The sequence below is a fragment of the Equus quagga genome, chromosome 4 (assembly GCF_021613505.1).
Source record: "Equus quagga isolate Etosha38 chromosome 4, UCLA_HA_Equagga_1.0, whole genome shotgun sequence".
NCBI classification, from domain to species: domain Eukaryota; kingdom Metazoa; phylum Chordata; class Mammalia; order Perissodactyla; family Equidae; genus Equus; species Equus quagga.
Window position 1 is genome coordinate 111,893,983 of NC_060270.1, and position 18,212 is coordinate 111,912,194.

Genomic DNA, 18,212 nt, shown 5'->3' on the forward strand with positions numbered 1-18,212 from the left:
GCTGAAAATATTAAATGGAAAAAGCTAGAAATAAACAATTCATAAGTTTTAAATTACATGCTGTTCTGAGTGGTGTGATGAAATCTCGAGTCATCCCGCTCTGTCCTGCCCAGGAAGTGAATCATCCTTTTGTCCAGCATATCCACGAGGTATACCCTACCTACCTATTAGTCACTTAGTAGCCATCTCAGTTATCAGATAGACTGTTGAAGTATCACAGTGCTTGTGTTCAGGTAACCCTTATTTTACTTAATAATGGCCCCAAAGCACAAGAGTAGTGATGCTGGCAATTCAGATAAGCCAAAGAGAAGCCGTAAAGTGCTTCCTTTAAGTGAAAGGGTAAAAGCTGTTGACTTGAAAGAAAAAAAATCATATGCTGAGGTTGTTAAGATCTACGGTAAGAATGAATCTTCTATCCATGGATTTGTGAAGAAGGAAAAAGAAATTCGTGCTAATTTTACTGTCACACCTCAAATATGTATGTATAAGAAAATAAACAGTACACCTGGGGTTCTGTACTATCCAAGGTTTCAGGCATCCACTGGGGGTCTTGGAATGTACCCCCTGAGGATAAGGGGGGACTACTGAATACATTTATTGAGATAGGGAAGACTTGTGGGGAGCATGGCTCAGGGAAAAGCTGAGTTCTGTTTTGAACACATTAAATGTGAGATGCTAAGGGAAGATGTCTAGTAGGCAATTGGGGATCTGGGTGTGGAGCTTGGGCAAGAGGTCTGGGCTGAAAAGAGATGTGTGGAGAGTCATCTGTAAATGGAAGGTGTTTCCAGCTTCAACGTGAGAGTATAGCTGGAGACTAGGAAAGAGTCTCAGATCTGATGGAAGAGGAGCAGCCAGCCAGCCGGAAGGATGAATCTGGCAAGTATTGACTGCTTGCACAGACCTTGCCGACCTTTCTCCAACTGCCTGGTCAGTTCCTAATTGTACAGGATTAGAGGGTCAGAATGGAACTAGACATGGGAAGTCACAGAGACTCTTTGGTCCCTCTCCTTCTAAATAAGGGAAGTGAGCCCACAGTTTAAAGCTGCTCTTGGGGTGGCAAGATAGGAATGATCATAGTGGACACAGTTCCTAAACTTGAAGAATATGCAGGTAACAGGACACTTTCAGTTAAATAGGAGGTGAAAAGCTTAGAAAGGGCTCTCTCTGCATGGTACCCTCCTAGAGTTATCTTTTAAAGTTCTAACAATGAAGAGGAGCCCCTGCTACTTAATCTCATGGCTAAGATTGTGGAGGAATTTGACATTCTGGGGATTCCTCTCAAAGGATGTAATGAAATGTCATTTTAGAACTTGATTCAGAAAGAGGTAGAATGTAGTCAGTTTTCTTGTCCAGCTTCAGTGGGCCTTCTAGTTCCTCTTTACAGGTGGTTAATTGTTTTGACTCTTAAGGTCGTAAATGCAGGCTGCGTAATTGACCATGGGACCTGGCCAGGTCTCCTCTGCACCTTAATCCTTGTTTCTGTAAAATTAGGGGCTCAAATGAGAGCAAGCTGAGCTCCTCTGGGAAACCAGGGCCTGGTGGGGGTCAGTGGGCAGCAGGTCAGCCCAAAGTGATACCAGAGCTTGGTTACAGTATGTGTGGTGACCAGCACCTGAGGAGGCAGAAAGGGCTGGGCTTCATGAGCAGAAATGTAGGGAGGAGCTGGGGACAGGGCAGATATTCTGGGAAATGGACAGCATTTGCAGAACATTTGCAAAGAATGGAAGTGAAGGGAGAGCCTGGTGGAAAGGATGCATTCGGATAGTTGGCCTGGTCTGGAGTCTAGGTGGGGCATGGAGTGGGGCAAGTGATGGTGGTCATGAGGTTGCAGTGTTACAGGATCAGCTCCAGGTGGTGACCCCATATATAGGAATAGGGTGATTCTGTATTTGCTCATCTGTAAGTAACCACGTGGAGAATCCAGAATGGGTCAAGTAAAGACATGCAAAAACATTAGGGCTACTAGTTCTGCGTGTATAAAACCAGAAACAAAGTTCAGTCTTCATTTGACAAGTCGAAGTTTCTAAAGCTCTCTCTCAAAACCCATTTAATGGGCTCATTTTGGAGTTTGTTGTTTTAGCTGATGAGTTACAGGTAAGGGCATTTGTGTTGTTTAATGCTACCTTTTGAAACCTCCCAGCTCCTCCTTTGGTGTGGGCATTTGAAGCAAACTGCTGTCTGTGGAAGATGTTGCTAAACATTCTGTTGGGAAAGACCAGTTTCCTTTGCATTAATCAGTGGGAATCCAGGAAGTTGGAACCACTCACTCCTCTAATAGGTCCAGTTGAGGTGAGGAGGTGGCCTGGTCACAGTGTAGGGCAGAGCACCCATTTAGTGAGGAGCTCAAGAAATATTTGCTGAAGGAATGAACGGATGATTGCAAGGCTGTGCTCTCAAACTGGCAGCCGGCATTTCAGCATCATTTTGCTCAAAGATTTGTTGGCAAAACTTCGTTTTTGTTTAAAACAATGTGACATTATTAATTATAATCTAACTTTGATATATTTTTAAAAATCACAGGACAAACAGAATGCAAACATTTTTTTCAAAAACAAACTAGAGCCCTCAGAGGAGGGTCAGAGTTGCTGGTATTAGGCTGAGGAATAAGGGGCGGGGCATCAGGAGGCAGGACTCATTTTCCTCTGCCTTTAGAAGGCTACTTGTAGAAACGGTTGAAGGTTTCTCAGAGTTGTCAGAATTATTAGAAGTGAACTCTGCCTTTTAACTGTGTAAATTACTATAATGAAGGTGGTCCGTTAAAAATACCTGTTGAGTATCCTGTAAGTGCTAAGTACTGAGCTGGACGCTAGGGAAGGCCACAGTGAACAGACAGATGTCCATCTCCCTCACTGAAGGTCAGCTCCGTGGGGACGATACACAAGTCATCTCACATAGTTGCAGATGGTTAAGGTTGCTGATCAGCTGACTTGAAGATTAGGGAGCGTATTCTGGAGTATCCAGTTGGGCCCATTGTAATCACGGGGATCCTTATAATGTGGAAGAGGGAGCCAAAAGAGATTCAAAGATGCTTCGCTGCTGGCCTTGCAGATGGAGGCAGGGGCTGTGTGTGAGTCAAGGAGCGCAGGCAGCTTTAGAAGCTGGCAAGGGCAAGGAGACAGATTCTCCCCAGAACTTTCAGAAAGGAGCTGCTGGCACCTTGGTTTTTAGCCCAGGGAGACTCATTTTGGACTTCTGAACTATGGAAGGGTAAGATAATTTGTGTTTTAAGCCGCTAAGTTTTGGTAACTTGTCACAGCAGCCACAGCAAACTAATATACCTGCCCAACTCCAGGTCTCATTGCATAGATGGCTGTTGCCACCTAGTCACTTGGTAGTAACGACCTCTGATACTTTCTTCTTCAGTGAATCTTACTGTGCACTGCCATGTGCCAGGCCAGCTCTAGGAGCTTGGGACAAGTCCGTGGGTTAAAAACAGCAAGATTCGTGTCCTCGTGGAGTTTCATTCTTGCTGCTTCACAGCCCTGACCTATGCGGAGGGCCGGTGAGGGCAGAGACTTGGTGTCCAGACATGCAACCAGACAGTTGGGCGCTTCTAGATGGTGGTGAATACCAGGGACTGGCCCTGAGAAAGAAGTCAGTGCCCTGTCTTAACTACTGGTAGGAAAATGAGAGTTTAATCCAACGTATTTATACTTAGTTTTCCTTTCAGGTTGTTTTGAGATGATTATTCAGGACTGATAAAACAGGACACATTAAATACAATAATATCTGCTAATGCACAGCTCACTACCGCTGGATATAAATTTTTGTGAGTGCAGAGTTCTCAGGTGTATTTTTCGATCTCCAAATAACCAGTCACCAAAATAAGGAAAATAGTTTTTAAAGTTTCATAACTTGAATTGTGTATATATATATATATATATATACATACATACTTTGGTGGGAAAGCCTAGCGTGGGGTGTTAGTCTGATGACTGACTGATTTTCTGGTTCCACAGGAGAGAGAAGCAGCCCCTTTCTCCTGTGAAGAAATGTGACTCAGAGGCAGAGGTGCCGGGTTTAGAGAAAAGCACAAGAAAGCTTTAATGCTGCCTCCACTTCTCTTTGCCAGATGGAGAAGGGAGGGGAGAAAGGACAAGAGTCCTCAGCAATCTGGGCAGGCTACCTGGTTCACTGATGGTGGCGGCGGGTGGTAAGGAGTGTGGACATTCTCTGTTGACCACTGGTCCTTGGAAAGCAGGTACTTCTTCCTCCAGCCAGAGGAGGGACAGTGCTGCTGTCAGTGGACATGTAGAGAGTCAACCTAGTGGGGGCAGTGGTTTCATAAGGGCAATGGAGCTTTGGCGACCAGGCCAGTTGTCGTCAGGTAGCCGGGTCATGTGGAGATTGACCGTAGGGCCTCCTGGGCCTGAGCAGCTCACCAGTGCCTGTGAAACCACAGCCAAATCCAACCACATAGTTGTAATTTCAAACCCAGCATTATTAAATTCAACCTGTTGCATCAGTGACATTCCATCGCTAGCTTTGTATTTGAGGCTGGGGTGACCATATAATTTGTTTACCAAACCGGGACATTTTTGAGAGTGAAAGGGGGCCCAGGGCAACAGGTATGAACAGGACTGCCCTGGGGAAACCTGGATCTAAGCTCAGCCTAGCTAAGGTTAAGTGGAAGCCTTAACCACTTTGTGGATTGTCTGTTGACCAAAAATGACTCAATACAACGTGGCCTTTGTGTGAAAGGGCCTAGACCTTCCAGAAGGAGAGAAGGAGAGTCCCAAGGGCCTCTCCTAAGATGCATGTCCATAGCCCAGAGGACTCTCTAACTTTGGGATCTTGAAGAGCTATTTTCAGTATGTTCCTAAATATAAGGCAAGATCTGTTTTTCACCCCCAAGTTATTCCACCTTATATTTGAGCCCTTATAAAATCATTCTCCACTGAGAGCTGCCCTCTTGATTACTTTATTTTGAACAAGAAAGTTCTGTTTGTTGTAAACACATTAGCCTAAAAGGACCCCAATCAGTTATAATTGTACATGCTGATCGAGGTTAAATTTGATTTTAAAATATTTTAAATAAAATAAATTGATTTAAAGAAGGAGGCAAAGAAATTTAGCTCATGTTTAGTAATAATTCCTCAGGATTTGACACCGTAATTGCCAGTCTTGGGTATTGTTATAAACTTTAAAATGTCCTGGAAATGCTCTGACAAACTAGGTTAGACATTGCTTTCAGAAAGTGATGTCAAAGAAGCATATGGAGTTTGAATAAAATTGCTTCATGAAATATGAATAAAACTACTTTTAAATGAATGTTTAATATGTTATTTAAAATGTTTGTATAAATGATCAAATATTGTCAATTGACCATTTCATCTACATTCAGAAAGCTTGAATATACAAATTGGCAAAAAACCCTTTTTTAGATTTTTCCCCCATGCAAGGAGTCTTATATGTAGGTATACATGGTATATGGGGGTGGTAGCAATGATAAAGAGATGTTGTGGTAACAATTGGGAGAAAGACAGGCACCTTCAAGCTGTGAGGAAACTAGGCTGGGATGAAGTCTGATTCCTTCTGGAAATGATTGGCTTTTGACTTCTAAGGTGTACAGATTTCCCTCCAGGCTCCTCAAAACTCTGTAAGGGCTGAGAGATTACTAAAAGGCAGAAAGCAGATAGGATCTCTGGCCGATGATCTTAAGAAGGGAAGGAGCCATGATCTGGAGCACATCATGCGGGGCTGAGGAAGGGAAGTGGTCTGCCCTCTGACCACCCTGGGAGTCATCAGATAAGGCAGGGACTGGAAATGAGGCTGGATCTGGAAGTGAAGGTCTGTAGGCAGGGCCACAGACCCCAGATGATAGCACCATCCCCATCTCTATAGAGTATAGGCTGGGGGCATTTGATACTCCTGCCAAAAGTGAAACAAAAACCTATAGCATTGTTTGGGGGAGAGGGAGATGGAAATGTTGCCAGGTGTGTGTTTTATAAAGCTTAATTCAATTACACCTCAATTAAAAATAAAGAATGGATTCTTGTAGAGGTAGACAAGGCAGTTACGGCATTTTACTTGAAAAAAAAAAACAAAAATGAAAGCCAGGGAGAGCTGGGGCTTCTAGGAGGATGTGGGCACCCCAAGAATGAAACCTCCCTTCTCCAGCATTTGAAGATCGGTTTGCAGTCTGACGACAGCTCCCTATCCACTCAGCCTAAAGTGATCCTGCCATCAGCAGGCTCCACCCAGGACTCACTTTCAAAATTCCTGCTCAGGGTGAGATCGAGCCAAAAATGGACCTTTTTAGATAACAGCGAAAGAAGAGAACCAAGGATTATCAGGCATTTGATGAGAGCAGCATAAAAGGGAATGGTTGAAGTAAACCCACAGAAAAACTGGAAGAAACATAATCCAGGAACAAAAAGAGAACCAAGGGAAAAAAAGCTTCTAGGTAAAATGCTCAGAATTTTGAGAACCTGTTAATACGCAAAATAAGAATAGAGTGCTTTGTTACGTAAAAGGCACAATCAGAGGAAAGCTTTTTTTGGAGATTACTCATATAACTGCTGAAATTTAAATTTTTCAATAGAAACACTAGAAAATTAAGTTGAAAAATCTCGGAACCACAGAGACGGAGGAAAAGGAGAGAAAAGGAAGATGAATCCAGGAGGTCCGACACCTGACTAGTTAACAGAGGCTCCAGAAAGAGAACAGAAGGTGGAGCAAGTGAAGTGATCAATGCACCATGAGTTTCCTGGAAACTAATGTTCTACGTCTATAGATTGAAAGAGGCCACGCGGTGCACCATTATGAATAAAGGCTCACACACAGATACACTCTCCTGCTGTTCAGAGCGCCTGGGGTAAAGTGGAGAGCCTGAAAGTCACCTTCAAAGAAATGAAAATTGGACTGACATCAGCATTTTCTTTGGCAGTGCTGCATGCTAGAATAAATTAGAGCAGTAACGTCAAAGTTCTGAAGAAAATGTTTTTCAACCTAGAGTCCTACACCAAACTATCAATAAAGGGTGAGAGCAGAATAATGACATCTTTGTATATGGAGGGACTGAGTTTACCTGTCATGTGTACTGTTCCTGAGGATGATATTTAAGAAAATAAATAAACGGAAAACATGGGATCCCAGGTCAGAGCAGACCAACCCAGGAGGAGAGTGAAGGGAAGTCCTGGATGACCCTGTACATGCAGCCGCCTAGGAGAAAAACCCGTCTGTGTAGGAGCAGGAGGCCAGAGGGCCCTGAGGGGGAAGCCTGAGCGAAGAAGAGATCCTGATTTAGTAAAAGGTACGATGGGGAGCTCAGGAGCTTAGAAATGGTTGAGGCTAGAATAAAAGCAAACAACATGAGACAAGAAAAGGCAGTGAGAAAAGCCAAGAAAAGCAGAAGACATGGTCCAAATGTAAAGGACACCAGCAATTGATGGAATGTAAGAAAGGTCGATTTGACCCTGATGCTAGGAACAGTTTCCTTTGAGGCCAAGAGCTTCTGGTACTGGTCTCAGATAGAAAGAGGATAATTTCAATGCCGTTTGGTTCAGCACTGAATAATATTTACCTGGTTATGTAAAAGAACAGATGACTGAATTGTGGTTACAAGACGAAGTGTCAGTGGTGATAGCTCTGATAATAGTATAAAAGTGTAGCTAATGCATGGCAGGACTTGGAGAAACCAAGAGGGAAGTTTGGGAGGAAGCGTCAGAGTGCCGATAGCTTGGTCTTACCAATGGGGAATGGAGACATTTTGTTGAAAGTTGACGAAGGGGAAATAGAGGTTTAAATATATTATTTAAAGCTTAAAGAGTGGCAAATAGATGTGAAGTAATATAATTATCAAACCTAGGAAGGAAAGTAGCAAGTAGTTTAAGTTCTCCCCCTTTCATGTTGTGTGGTCAACAGTTATTGGTTATTGCCTAAAATTGATAAATCAAGAAATAAGTGGAATATCTAGAGTCATAGAGAAGTAAATCCAGAATTTTTTAAAAAAGGTTTTGCTGGGGAGTGGCGCTTGGGATGAATTTGGACTCTGTTGCTTTGCACCGTTAAGTTCTTTCTTTCTTTTTGATTTCTTGTCATTTGTATTTATTACTTTAACAAAAATTAAAAATCGAGTTTGGAGGTGGGTTCAATGTAGAGGTGACACAATTACCATGGTAATGCCATCTTCTAGTTCTTTAAGGTTTAATTTGTACAAACTAAGAAGGCTGTGTTTTAAATTAAGCAGTAATAGTGTCTTTGTTCTAATGAAGCGATATTTCACGTTTCCTGGGACCAAGTTGCATAGCTAGAGGCAGAATCTTTAATCCTTGAAGAAATGAATTATTGCCAAAAACAATGAAATGAAGCTGCTATTGTCCGTAGAATTTTAAAAGTCCCCCAGTGTTTAGAACTTTTGATTGACGTAGTTATGCAAAAATATATCAGCTTTACTTGGAGAAGAACTTGAACATAGAAACAGGATTGTGGCTTGCTAGAAGTTTGAGATAACCTCGTGGTTAATAGCATAATAGTTGGTCCTGAATCTTTGTACCAAGAATTCTCATCTTAGACACCAAAGACCTGAATTTATGTCATATCCTCAGTCAGTGTCACACTCGTGTAGCCTTTTACGTTGTATTTTACTATTTCAAGTTTTATTTCTTATTTTTAAAGATGACATGGTTTTGCAAGTTTTGAGTTTTGTCTTTTATTTTAAATGTGGGTTTCCAATAGGTTGGAATCCCCAGGCGCTTTTTATGTCAGTATAGCATCAACACAGTGGAGCTGATTGTCCACTGGCCCTCTAGAAAGCAATTTGGGAAGTAATTGTTCTGCTCTTTTTGGTGTCTATAACAATCTTAGTTCAAACCTGGATTCTCACTCTTCCATGATACAGTTTTTCTTTTGACCTGGTATAGTAATCGACTTCTTAGACCCTGTTCTGTTAATTTCCACCACTTCCCTTTGAAGGCCGTAACGTACATCCCTTGGTCGCTGTCACTCTCGATGTGAGTTGTTACTGTAGTTCTGAATTCCTCCGTACATACCGGGCGGGTCAGTAATCAGAGCAGCTGCCACCACTGCTGCTTAAAAGAAAATGAACTGAACAGCAACAGCTGCTACCTGGGTCCTGGGAGTTCTGTGGGCATCCTGGCGGTGCCCAGAGAGTGCCTGCCGCTCACACTGAACCCAGCATCAAAGGGCGTTGGGGTGGGGGAGAAAACTTGGGTTTGAGCAGAAACTGTGGATTTCGATGTGGACTGAGGGTTCCCTAGATGCGGACTGTGCCTTCTGGAGCTGCAGCCACTCTGTTAGCTCAGGAGCCGCTGTGTTCTGAATGGTTTAGACCAGTGCCCAGGTCCTAAAGGACTCAGATTAGCAAGTGGATGGGTTGCACCGGCGATGGTGTCATTGACTGGTCGCAGCTCTATTTTCGATTATTTGTCCCTGCCAGACATAGCCTCAGCTAATGGGCTGTGACCTACTGTGATTCAGGCTGGTTCTAAGCAGAATTAAGAGTTTGCTTATTTCCTGAACCAGAGGGGACAGCTTTACCGTGAGGATTAAAGTAACTCAACACCTGCCAATTGTTGGGTTACCGTGTTCTCCCGTCAAGGTGCTTCCTTACCTGTTCTATGACTCTGACTTTATCCAACTGAATTCCACCTGCCCCTACTCATTGTTCTCCTGATTTTCCTGTAAGTGTGGTCCTGGGGAATGGGGTGCAGCCAGAGCAGGGGTGCACCCCCCCCAATCTATGTCTGCTTTTCCTCCTCTCGCTGACCGGGACCTGAGGCCACAGAGGGGATCTGCCAAGTGCTGCAGTGCACCCCTGCCTCCTTCCATCCCAGGTGGGACAGATTCCACAGTGGGCTCACTGTGCCAGCTGTCCAGGGACCTGGGAGGAAGGACAGTGCAGGCAGAGCCCCGGGGAGGCAATGTGACAGCTAACATTATTCTCCAGAGGCACACGTTTATTTTGTCAAGTTCTTTTCTTAGATGTTATCTCCTCCCACCCCTAAAACCTTCCTGCTGCTTCCATCCTTCTGTGTGGTCTGCTTTCATCTGCAGTAGCCACCACAGTAAAATGGGAGAACTTCTACAAGAGCTTGGCATTTTTAGCACCTGTGAGATTCTGTTGCCACAGCCCCTGTAATCACCAGCACACTGGAGTTAAATGCCTGTTCTTTGTCATGCACGTGTTAAAGGCCTGGCCTTTAAGGGTCAGGGGAACAAGTGGAAGATGGAGGTCCCTAGGAGGGAGAAACCCTGCTGCGCAGCCAGGAGGAAAGGGGCTGTAGTAAGTGGCTCCCTCTGAAGGACTGTCCGTGTAAATGGAACAATCTCTGCAGCTTTGTAAAGGACAGGAAACTCTGGAAGCACCTGTACCCTGCAGGCACAAGGGTCAGCAGAAGCCTGGGGCTCCGCCAGTGTGCATCTCTGACCCTTCCCCTGAACGTGGAGCTCCGTGGACCCGGCTGCCCATCCCCAACCCCGTCTTGTTGCGTCACTGGCTCTCACTCCTCCATTTCATCTACGTCTTTCTCTCTCAGCCCTTGCATGTGCCATGCCCCTCACCTGGCCACCTCCAGCTCCACTGTCATCTCTCGGTGACGCCCTTCCTCACTGGCAGGTTTTGGCGCCCTCCGCTGGACCCCGCACAGCACTCGGTCCCGCCCTTGCATTGCCTCTACCTGCCTGGGGTTTAAAGACCTGCTAATGGATCTGGTTCCCTCAGGGCCAGAGTTTGGCGAGGAGGAGGGCAATCCTTACTCATCCTTGGAGGTTCTTGATGTTTGTGGAATGAATAAGTGAATGAATGAGCGAGTGCAGTAAACAGGAGAGAACAAGCCCGGTACCGTCGTAGGTAGCTTGCCAGCTGCCCCTTGGGTGTGGATGCGGAGGAGAGGAAGTGGTCAGAAGAGACACACAGTAATAACCTTGGAACTCCTGGGCTGCTCTGTATAGCCATCTGGTATAAGGTGGTTACCTTTACAGGAAATCTCGTCCCCGACCTTCGCCCCACCCAAATGCAATAATGCCTTCCCACATCCCTTCTGAATTTAGTCTTAGGTCTGTCAGTAAACCGAGCAGTTCTTGTTTCAGTGTTTTGTTTGTCTAGGTTTTCCCTTTCAGCGGGGTTGTAAATGCCTTCAAGTCCTGGGTTGTATTTCTTAGGAAGCAATTTAAAGGAAGGGAGAAAACATTGCTCCGAAGTAATTTTGTCCTGGCTACCAACCAGCCGTGAGATCCGAGGGGCAGGCAGAGTAATCACCCTCCTTCCAAAGGCCTCTGTTTCCTCATCTGTGAAGTTAGAGGGCTGGACGTTCTCTCTGGTGCTTCCGATACTCAGATCTGTGATTCTGTGCTTCTGACCCCAGTACCTTGCTTCTCCCTCTCTGTACCTGGGACAGGGTTCCATTCCCGCATCTGCCGGGTAATTGAACTTGTTCACTAACTGTCTAGGCTAGTTCACCTCTGAGCCATTTGTCCGAGCTCCTGGGATGAGGGACATTAGTGGAATAGGCGTGGTGCAGCCCTTGGCCTTGCCTCTGTCCATTGCCGAGAACTTCCAGTCACTGAGGACCCCACCTCCATCCTGCTCAGCCTCCGCTCCATTCTATACCTTGCTGCATGCTGTTTCATCCCTTCAAGTATGGGACAGATTCCCAGCTGGAGGCTGACTATGCTGCCGTCCAGAGGTCTGCGAGGCAGGGTGGTACTAGGACGGACGTTGCCACACGAGCTATCCCCATTCTGTGGGACCTTCTTCACTGCTCTCCCTGGGCAGAGTCTGGCTCCCCTCTGTTTTCTGAGCACATTTTCCTCTTGTTGCACCTGCTGCATTGCATTGGTTTAAAAAAAATACATTAAATTCTTTGTTGGGATCCCAGCAAAGACAGAGGTGGTAGGAACTGTTTTGATTGGGGGGTGGTTTGTTTTTTTCCTGAGATTTGTGGGTTTCTTGAAGGCCAGGGGTGGCTTGCGTCCTGTTTTGGGAGTTTGTTGTCTGTTCACATTTGTGTTCCCAGCTCTTGACCCCAGCTCCAGCCTCCTTGCTCTTTCAGCTGTTTCTCTCTGTGCAGTCAGGTGCGTATTCTTTCCTTTTGTTTCTTTCCTGGTTGTTCCGTCAGTCAGCCAGACCCCAAAGATTGTAAGACTGGCGGTGAGTGAAGAGCATTCGCAAAAGGAGCCTCGTGGGAAGGCGGTGGGTCTCTAAAGCGGCCTCCTGGCTCTGAAACAGTGAGATTTTAAGGACTGTGGGTTTGGGTTAGAGGCTCCTCTTCTAGGAGATAACAAGAACACTGAGGTGGGAAGGAAGAAGGAATATTAGGATGCTTCGTTCGTAAGTGGCGCTACCCAGACGACCCTCCCTGAATCCTTCATGTGAGACCGATTGGATGACAGTGGAGGGGCTTGTCAGGGATGACGAGAATACTAAGAAGTAAGAATTGACTGTGAAAGAGGCCAAGGCTGCAAAAGACAGTAATTGAGTCGAGCTGTATCTTGGGCAAAGGTTAGGTTCTAAATCAGTATTGTTAAAAGATAAACTGAGGCTTATTAAAGTTTAATGAGTTTATTTGAGCAAAGATCGATTCGAATCTGGCAGTGCCAAACCGAAAGTGGTTAGGAGCCAGGAGAAAGACTTATAACGAGCAAGTAAGGAAGCAAAGAAAGGAAATTATTGATTGGCTCTAGCTCAAAGCCTGCTTGGCTGCCTGTGATTGGTTGTCCTAAGCGTTTGATATTGTGACCTTGAGGCTTTCACAGGCTTAGATGTCTTGCTTACGTAGGCCACCACGGCATAGAGCCACGTCAATCTAATGGCTTCCTAGATTGATTGATTTAACCGTGTATAAAGTGAAAATCTAGGTATAGTCAAAATTACCTTTGAAAAATACCTCAGGAAGGCGCGGTGTTAGAGATTGACATTTTGTTCCTTGTCAAGTTTAATGTGACCCTTTTTCTCCTCCAATGTGGATGTGTTTGTCCTGTCCTTGGCTTCAGTTTAGGGGTCGTGTTCTATGAAAAGCATGTCTTTTAAAACACCGCAGTCATACTCGGCAGAGAGCTGCTGAGAGGAGGAGAGTTGGGCACGTTTTTCCCTGAGTTTCAGCAGCCTCTCTTGTGCTTTGACTTGCGTGGTTGTGATTGTATTTGTGTGTGTTGCATGAGCCAGTCACAGGGTCACAGAACTCTGCCTTTGCCCTCCCCCACCGCCTAAGCTGGCAGGGGATTAGTGGGCTCCTTGACAAAGAATAATCCTGATATCTCTTGGTTCTGACTAATTGAAATGTTAAATGTGTATTGAACTCAAATGTCTGAATTCTGTTTCGTCAACAGGTTGCTGGTGGGGGCCCCACGGGCAGTGGCCCTTCCACTGCAGAGAGCCAACAGAACAGGAGGCTTGTACAGCTGTGACATCACTTCCCGAGGGCCTTGCACACGGATTGAATTTGATAATGATGGTATGTTCTTCTGCACTCAGTGTTCGCTACTACCAACTCCCCTATACCCCTCTTGCCCTTTTCACGAGGAAGGAAAGGGAGGGGGTACAGGCATTTATTCTTGGAGAGAGGGCCTCTTTTAATTGCATCAGCCTTAACTGTTTCTTGTTTGCCCTGAAAGTGTTTACTTTCTAAATCACGTCGGGATGCACTGTGTGGCTGCCTCTACGGCTGCCTCGCCTCACCCTGCTTTCTGAATTGATACAGTGTGTTGATGTTGCCACCTAGTGGTGTGCTGCGCTTCTACAGGAGGCTGTTGAAAAACTGAACTCAGAGCAGCGAAGAAAATTGAACGTGCATATCTTGTACTCAGCAGCCCAAAGTTCTCCCTTGCTGTTAAAATATTTGAGAGAAAGACTGTTTTACTTATCCGACCTCTTGGAAATGAGAGCTGGCCAACATGGATAAATTTTGTCCTGCTGTCTCAGATAGAGGCTTGTCTTGTGACGACTCTCACAAGAGTTGGGCAGAGCAATTAGCGTGCTGGGAAGCTCAATCCAAACCTAAGTTGACATACTTGGTCTGACATTTGCACATCCATATTTATGTTCTTCTCTTGCTTTTTCATCTTTTAGAAGTAACCTTTTTTTTTTTTTTTTACTGATTAGAAAATAATGCATGTTAATCGTGGGAAACTTGTAAACGACATCAACCTATAAAGAAAAAAACCCACTGGTAATCTAGGCATAATCACTCTTTAACATTTTGGCATTTTTTGTTCTGTCTGCTTAAAGTTGTTTAGTTTTCGTATTTTTGTAATGATTCAAGATCAGAAATCCTACCTGCCTTGCTTCTCATTGAGGAAGGCAAAAATTTGGGTATAGGGTCATAGAGTAGGTTCAAATTGATACTGAAATGAGCACATGATGGTATTTGGGGTTTCTCTGTCTTTTTGGGGAGGGAGAAAGAGGTGAGATAAATACATCACTTTCCTTTTTATCAGTGATAGAAAGATGTAAAGTGAATCTGAGGCCTTGTCTTCCCATCTGCAGTAAAGAAAAGAACAGTTTGTGCTGTTATGCAACAAATTTGGGAGCATGTAGAGAAGTGCCCACTTTCTGTTAGTTTGGATGGTAGTTGGAGTTTGGAAACTAGATTTTTACATTGTTGCTTTAAGGGTCACATGTTGGAAGGCAACTGCTTGGTCTTAGCATTTTCAGAGAGGGTGAAGGGCCACCAGGTAGAGCTATGTATTTTATATAAAGAATTTTATGAAAGTTTCTTACCAATAACCACTTACTATTTTCTTAAGATGAGAAATAATTTTTCTGGAGTGAGTAACTGAATTTGCTAAGTAGCTAGACTTGGAGTCAAGGCAATTTAGAAACTGTCTTTCGTATTTTTGCTCATCTGTTGGTTCATTGCCTGTTTCGGTCCCTTTGAAGTCCTAACTGTGTGTGTCACCTGTGCTGCTTTCCACAGCTGACCCTTCATCGGAAAGCAAGGAAGATCAGTGGATGGGGGTCACCGTCCAGAGCCAGGGTCCAGGGGGCAAAGTTGTGGTAAGTGTGGAGAAGCATGTTCATTCCACAGTGTCTGCGTGCCTGTGATGTGCCAGCACCGAGCGAACAGCGGTGAACAGAACAGGCAGAGCCCCTCCCCACATAGAGAATACATTCTAGAAAACTGACTGCTTTGAGGTAGGAATTGGTGTTAAGAAGAAATCAAAGCTGTGTTTTTCCTCTGATTCCTGACATACTTTGAAACAGCTAGACAGCCTGCTTTTCTTTATAACTTTCAGATTCAAAGAACTTACTCGAAAACCTTTTGAATATCCTGAGAACTCTAGATGGTCTTAAAATAAAAAAGCAAAACAAAATTAGACGTGGTTTCTGTCGCAGAAACTATGTAGCTTTTATAGATGAAGTGTAAAAAAATATGGGAATGGTCATAGGAAGTAAGATCAGATAATTTTAATCTGTCTTTTGTTATTTACTCTGAGCTTCTTCAGATAGAAGTGGTAGCGAAGAAAAGAGGGTTTGTTAGATGGATTATGGTCCTTGGCCTTGAAAGTACCCCCAGCCCGGCTGGATTATGATGATCTCTTTGTGTCTCTTTCAAAATCTAGTTGCTGTAACAAATTTATGTGGAATTTGAGAAAAATGAGAATTTTACTGAACATTGAATTTTTATATATAAGGGTTGCATTATGGGAAATTGACTTGTATATTGTCAAGTATTTTCAGCCCATGTTACATGGAGTGTAGCCACGAATACCCTGTAAAACTATAGAGATTATTTCATCTCTCCTGGAAGTGTAATTCTCTCTGCCCCACCCCCCTTTTTTACTTTTTTTTGTGAGGAAGTGTTTCCAATCTTCCTCTTTTTACTTGAGGAAGATTGTCACTGAGCTAACATCCGTGGCAAGCTTCCTCTATTTTATGTGGGATGCCCCACAGCATGGCTTGATGTGTGGTGCTAGGTCCACGCCCGGGATCTGAACCTACGAACCCAGGGCCACTGAAGCAGAGTGCATGAACTTAACCACTATACCACTGGGCCGGCCCCTCTCTGCCCCTTTTAAAATAAACTTTATCTCAGAGTTTGGAGTACAAGTTACGACAGATTATAAGGAAATAGTTTTGGTAAAAGGAAAACGTCTTTGTTTGAGCTGTGTTTGCCTGATCCCTATGAAAATATGTCTGTGATTTCTCTATCCTGGAACATAATTACTTATTTTCACAAACATACTGATGTGAAGGTTTATACAGCTACTAAATGCCAATTAAATTAAGAAAATGAAATAAAGTATTTCCCATTGTTTATGTGACAGGTAAATTTACAAATAAATTGCCTGTGGATTACAGATTGGCATTCAGTATTTGGACTGGAGCATTATTGTCTGGGTGGGAATAAGACAGAAGTCTTAGTTTCTGTATGCTAGATAATGCTCTCCTTAGTGCCACTTTGGGGAAGATTTGCTGGTTTTGGATTCAGTCCCAGGATGAGGATATGTTCAATTTATAATTAAAAAAAATAGGATTAAGGTTTGTAGACATGAACAGGCTACTTTATTCCATCTGTTTGCAGACATGTGCTCATCGATATGAAAAAAGGCAACATGTTAACACAAAGCAGGAATCCCGAGACATCTTTGGAAGGTGTTATGTCCTGAGTCAGAATCTCAGGATTGAAGATGATATGGATGGAGGAGACTGGAGTTTTTGTGACGGCCGATTGAGAGGCCATGAAAAATTTGGTTCTTGCCAGCAAGGTGTGGCAGCGACTTTTACTAAAGACTTTCATTACATTGTATTTGGAGCCCCGGGCACTTATAACTGGAAAGGTATGACGTGTGTATTTACAGAAATAGAGATTGGAATGACTATATGATTTCTGTTATATACTCTATGATTTAGTACATTTTAAATTAAAACAAAATGTGTTATAAAGCACTTGTATATTATACAAGTAGGGTAGGATATTAAAACCTCCAAATTATATGATTTTTAAAAATAATGATGGAAATGTACATTTTAAGAGATTTTTTCCCCTCTACCAACAATTTACATTAATGTAAGTAGTTAATTTTTTCCCAAGGGAATGTAATAATTAACATTAGTAGTTTTTGCAGTTTCTATTTGTCTATTCCATGAAGCTGAAAGTTTTAATTTTAAGATAGTGATCTGAAAACTGAGAAGAATTGCGTGGCATCATATACAAATAACAGTGTGTTAATGCAGACGTTTCTGTCATTATATTTTATCTTAAAAGGCTAATAAAGCAGTAAAGTTAGAAGTGTAGTGACAAATTAGGGAATTTTGAGATGATAATTTCAGATAACTTGTGGAAAAATTGTTTGATGGCATTGTTTAATTATTATTGTGATGTAGATAAAGGAGACATTGGGAGGGTGGGAGGAGAATGGGCCACAGTCTTTGCCTGGAGGAACCTAGTCAGCTCCTGTGATAAAAGTTTAACTTCTCAAGAATGCGAGCAGGTGTAGAAAACACTATGTTATAAACGACGATTAACCTAACTCTAATCCATAATGAAAAGAAATGCATCTGATTTGGTAATAAGACTCTTTTTTTTTGAGATATTTATTAAAATAAATCTTATGGGGGGCCGGCCCCGTGGCCGAGTGGCTAAGTTCGCGCGCTCCGCTGCAGGCGGCCCAGTGTTTCGTTGGTTCGAATCCTGGGCGCGGACATGGCACTGCTCATCAAACCACGCTGAGGCGGCATCCCACATGCCACAACTAGAAGGACCCACAACGAAGAATATACAACTATGTACTGGGGGGCTTTGGGCAGAAAAAGGAAAAAAAATAAAATCTTTAAAAATAAAAAAAATAAATCTTATGGTAGTCACTAGTCAGGAAAAACTTAGGAAAATTTCCCCTTTCCTATTCAAAAATTTCCAAGTTTTAATTCCTCTTAGAAATAATCCTGAGAACACCTACCTTCCTGTGTGTGTCATCCATCGTAACCTTTTGGAGTCATTTCCTTTGGCTTCCTCACCCCCAACCAAATCTTTCACATAACAGTATTTGTCAGGTTATTTTGACCTATTTGAAATAACACGTTGAATGTGGAAGTAGTTTTATTTTAGCAAGAATAGATGCTATATATAGTAAAATAAAACAACAAAAACACTCACCAATATGTCTGTTTTAATTTATGGGAAACGTGTCTTATCTGCCTTATAAACTCTCGATTAAAATATTACCATTTTTATAAAGTCATATTGTGGGCCTACTATATAGAATCTTTTTAATTATTAATTGTAGAAATTTTAAAAGGATGAAATCTTGGT

The 18,212-nt window shown here is 43.3% G+C and overlaps 1 protein-coding gene across 2 annotated transcripts in view; it reads left to right on the top strand.

Annotated features, from left to right (window-relative positions):
• The window catches only part of ITGA6 (integrin subunit alpha 6), a 76,683-nt gene that overhangs the window by 22,293 nt on the left and 36,178 nt on the right, over positions 1 to 18,212 (top strand). For both annotated transcript variants that reach the window (XM_046657904.1, XM_046657905.1), the window contains exons 2-4: positions 13,291 to 13,415; positions 14,877 to 14,956; positions 16,485 to 16,740. In XM_046657904.1, coding sequence (XP_046513860.1) covers positions 13,291 to 13,415; positions 14,877 to 14,956; positions 16,485 to 16,740 — 461 coding nt within the window. The remainder of the gene's footprint in view (positions 1 to 13,290; positions 13,416 to 14,876; positions 14,957 to 16,484; positions 16,741 to 18,212) is intronic.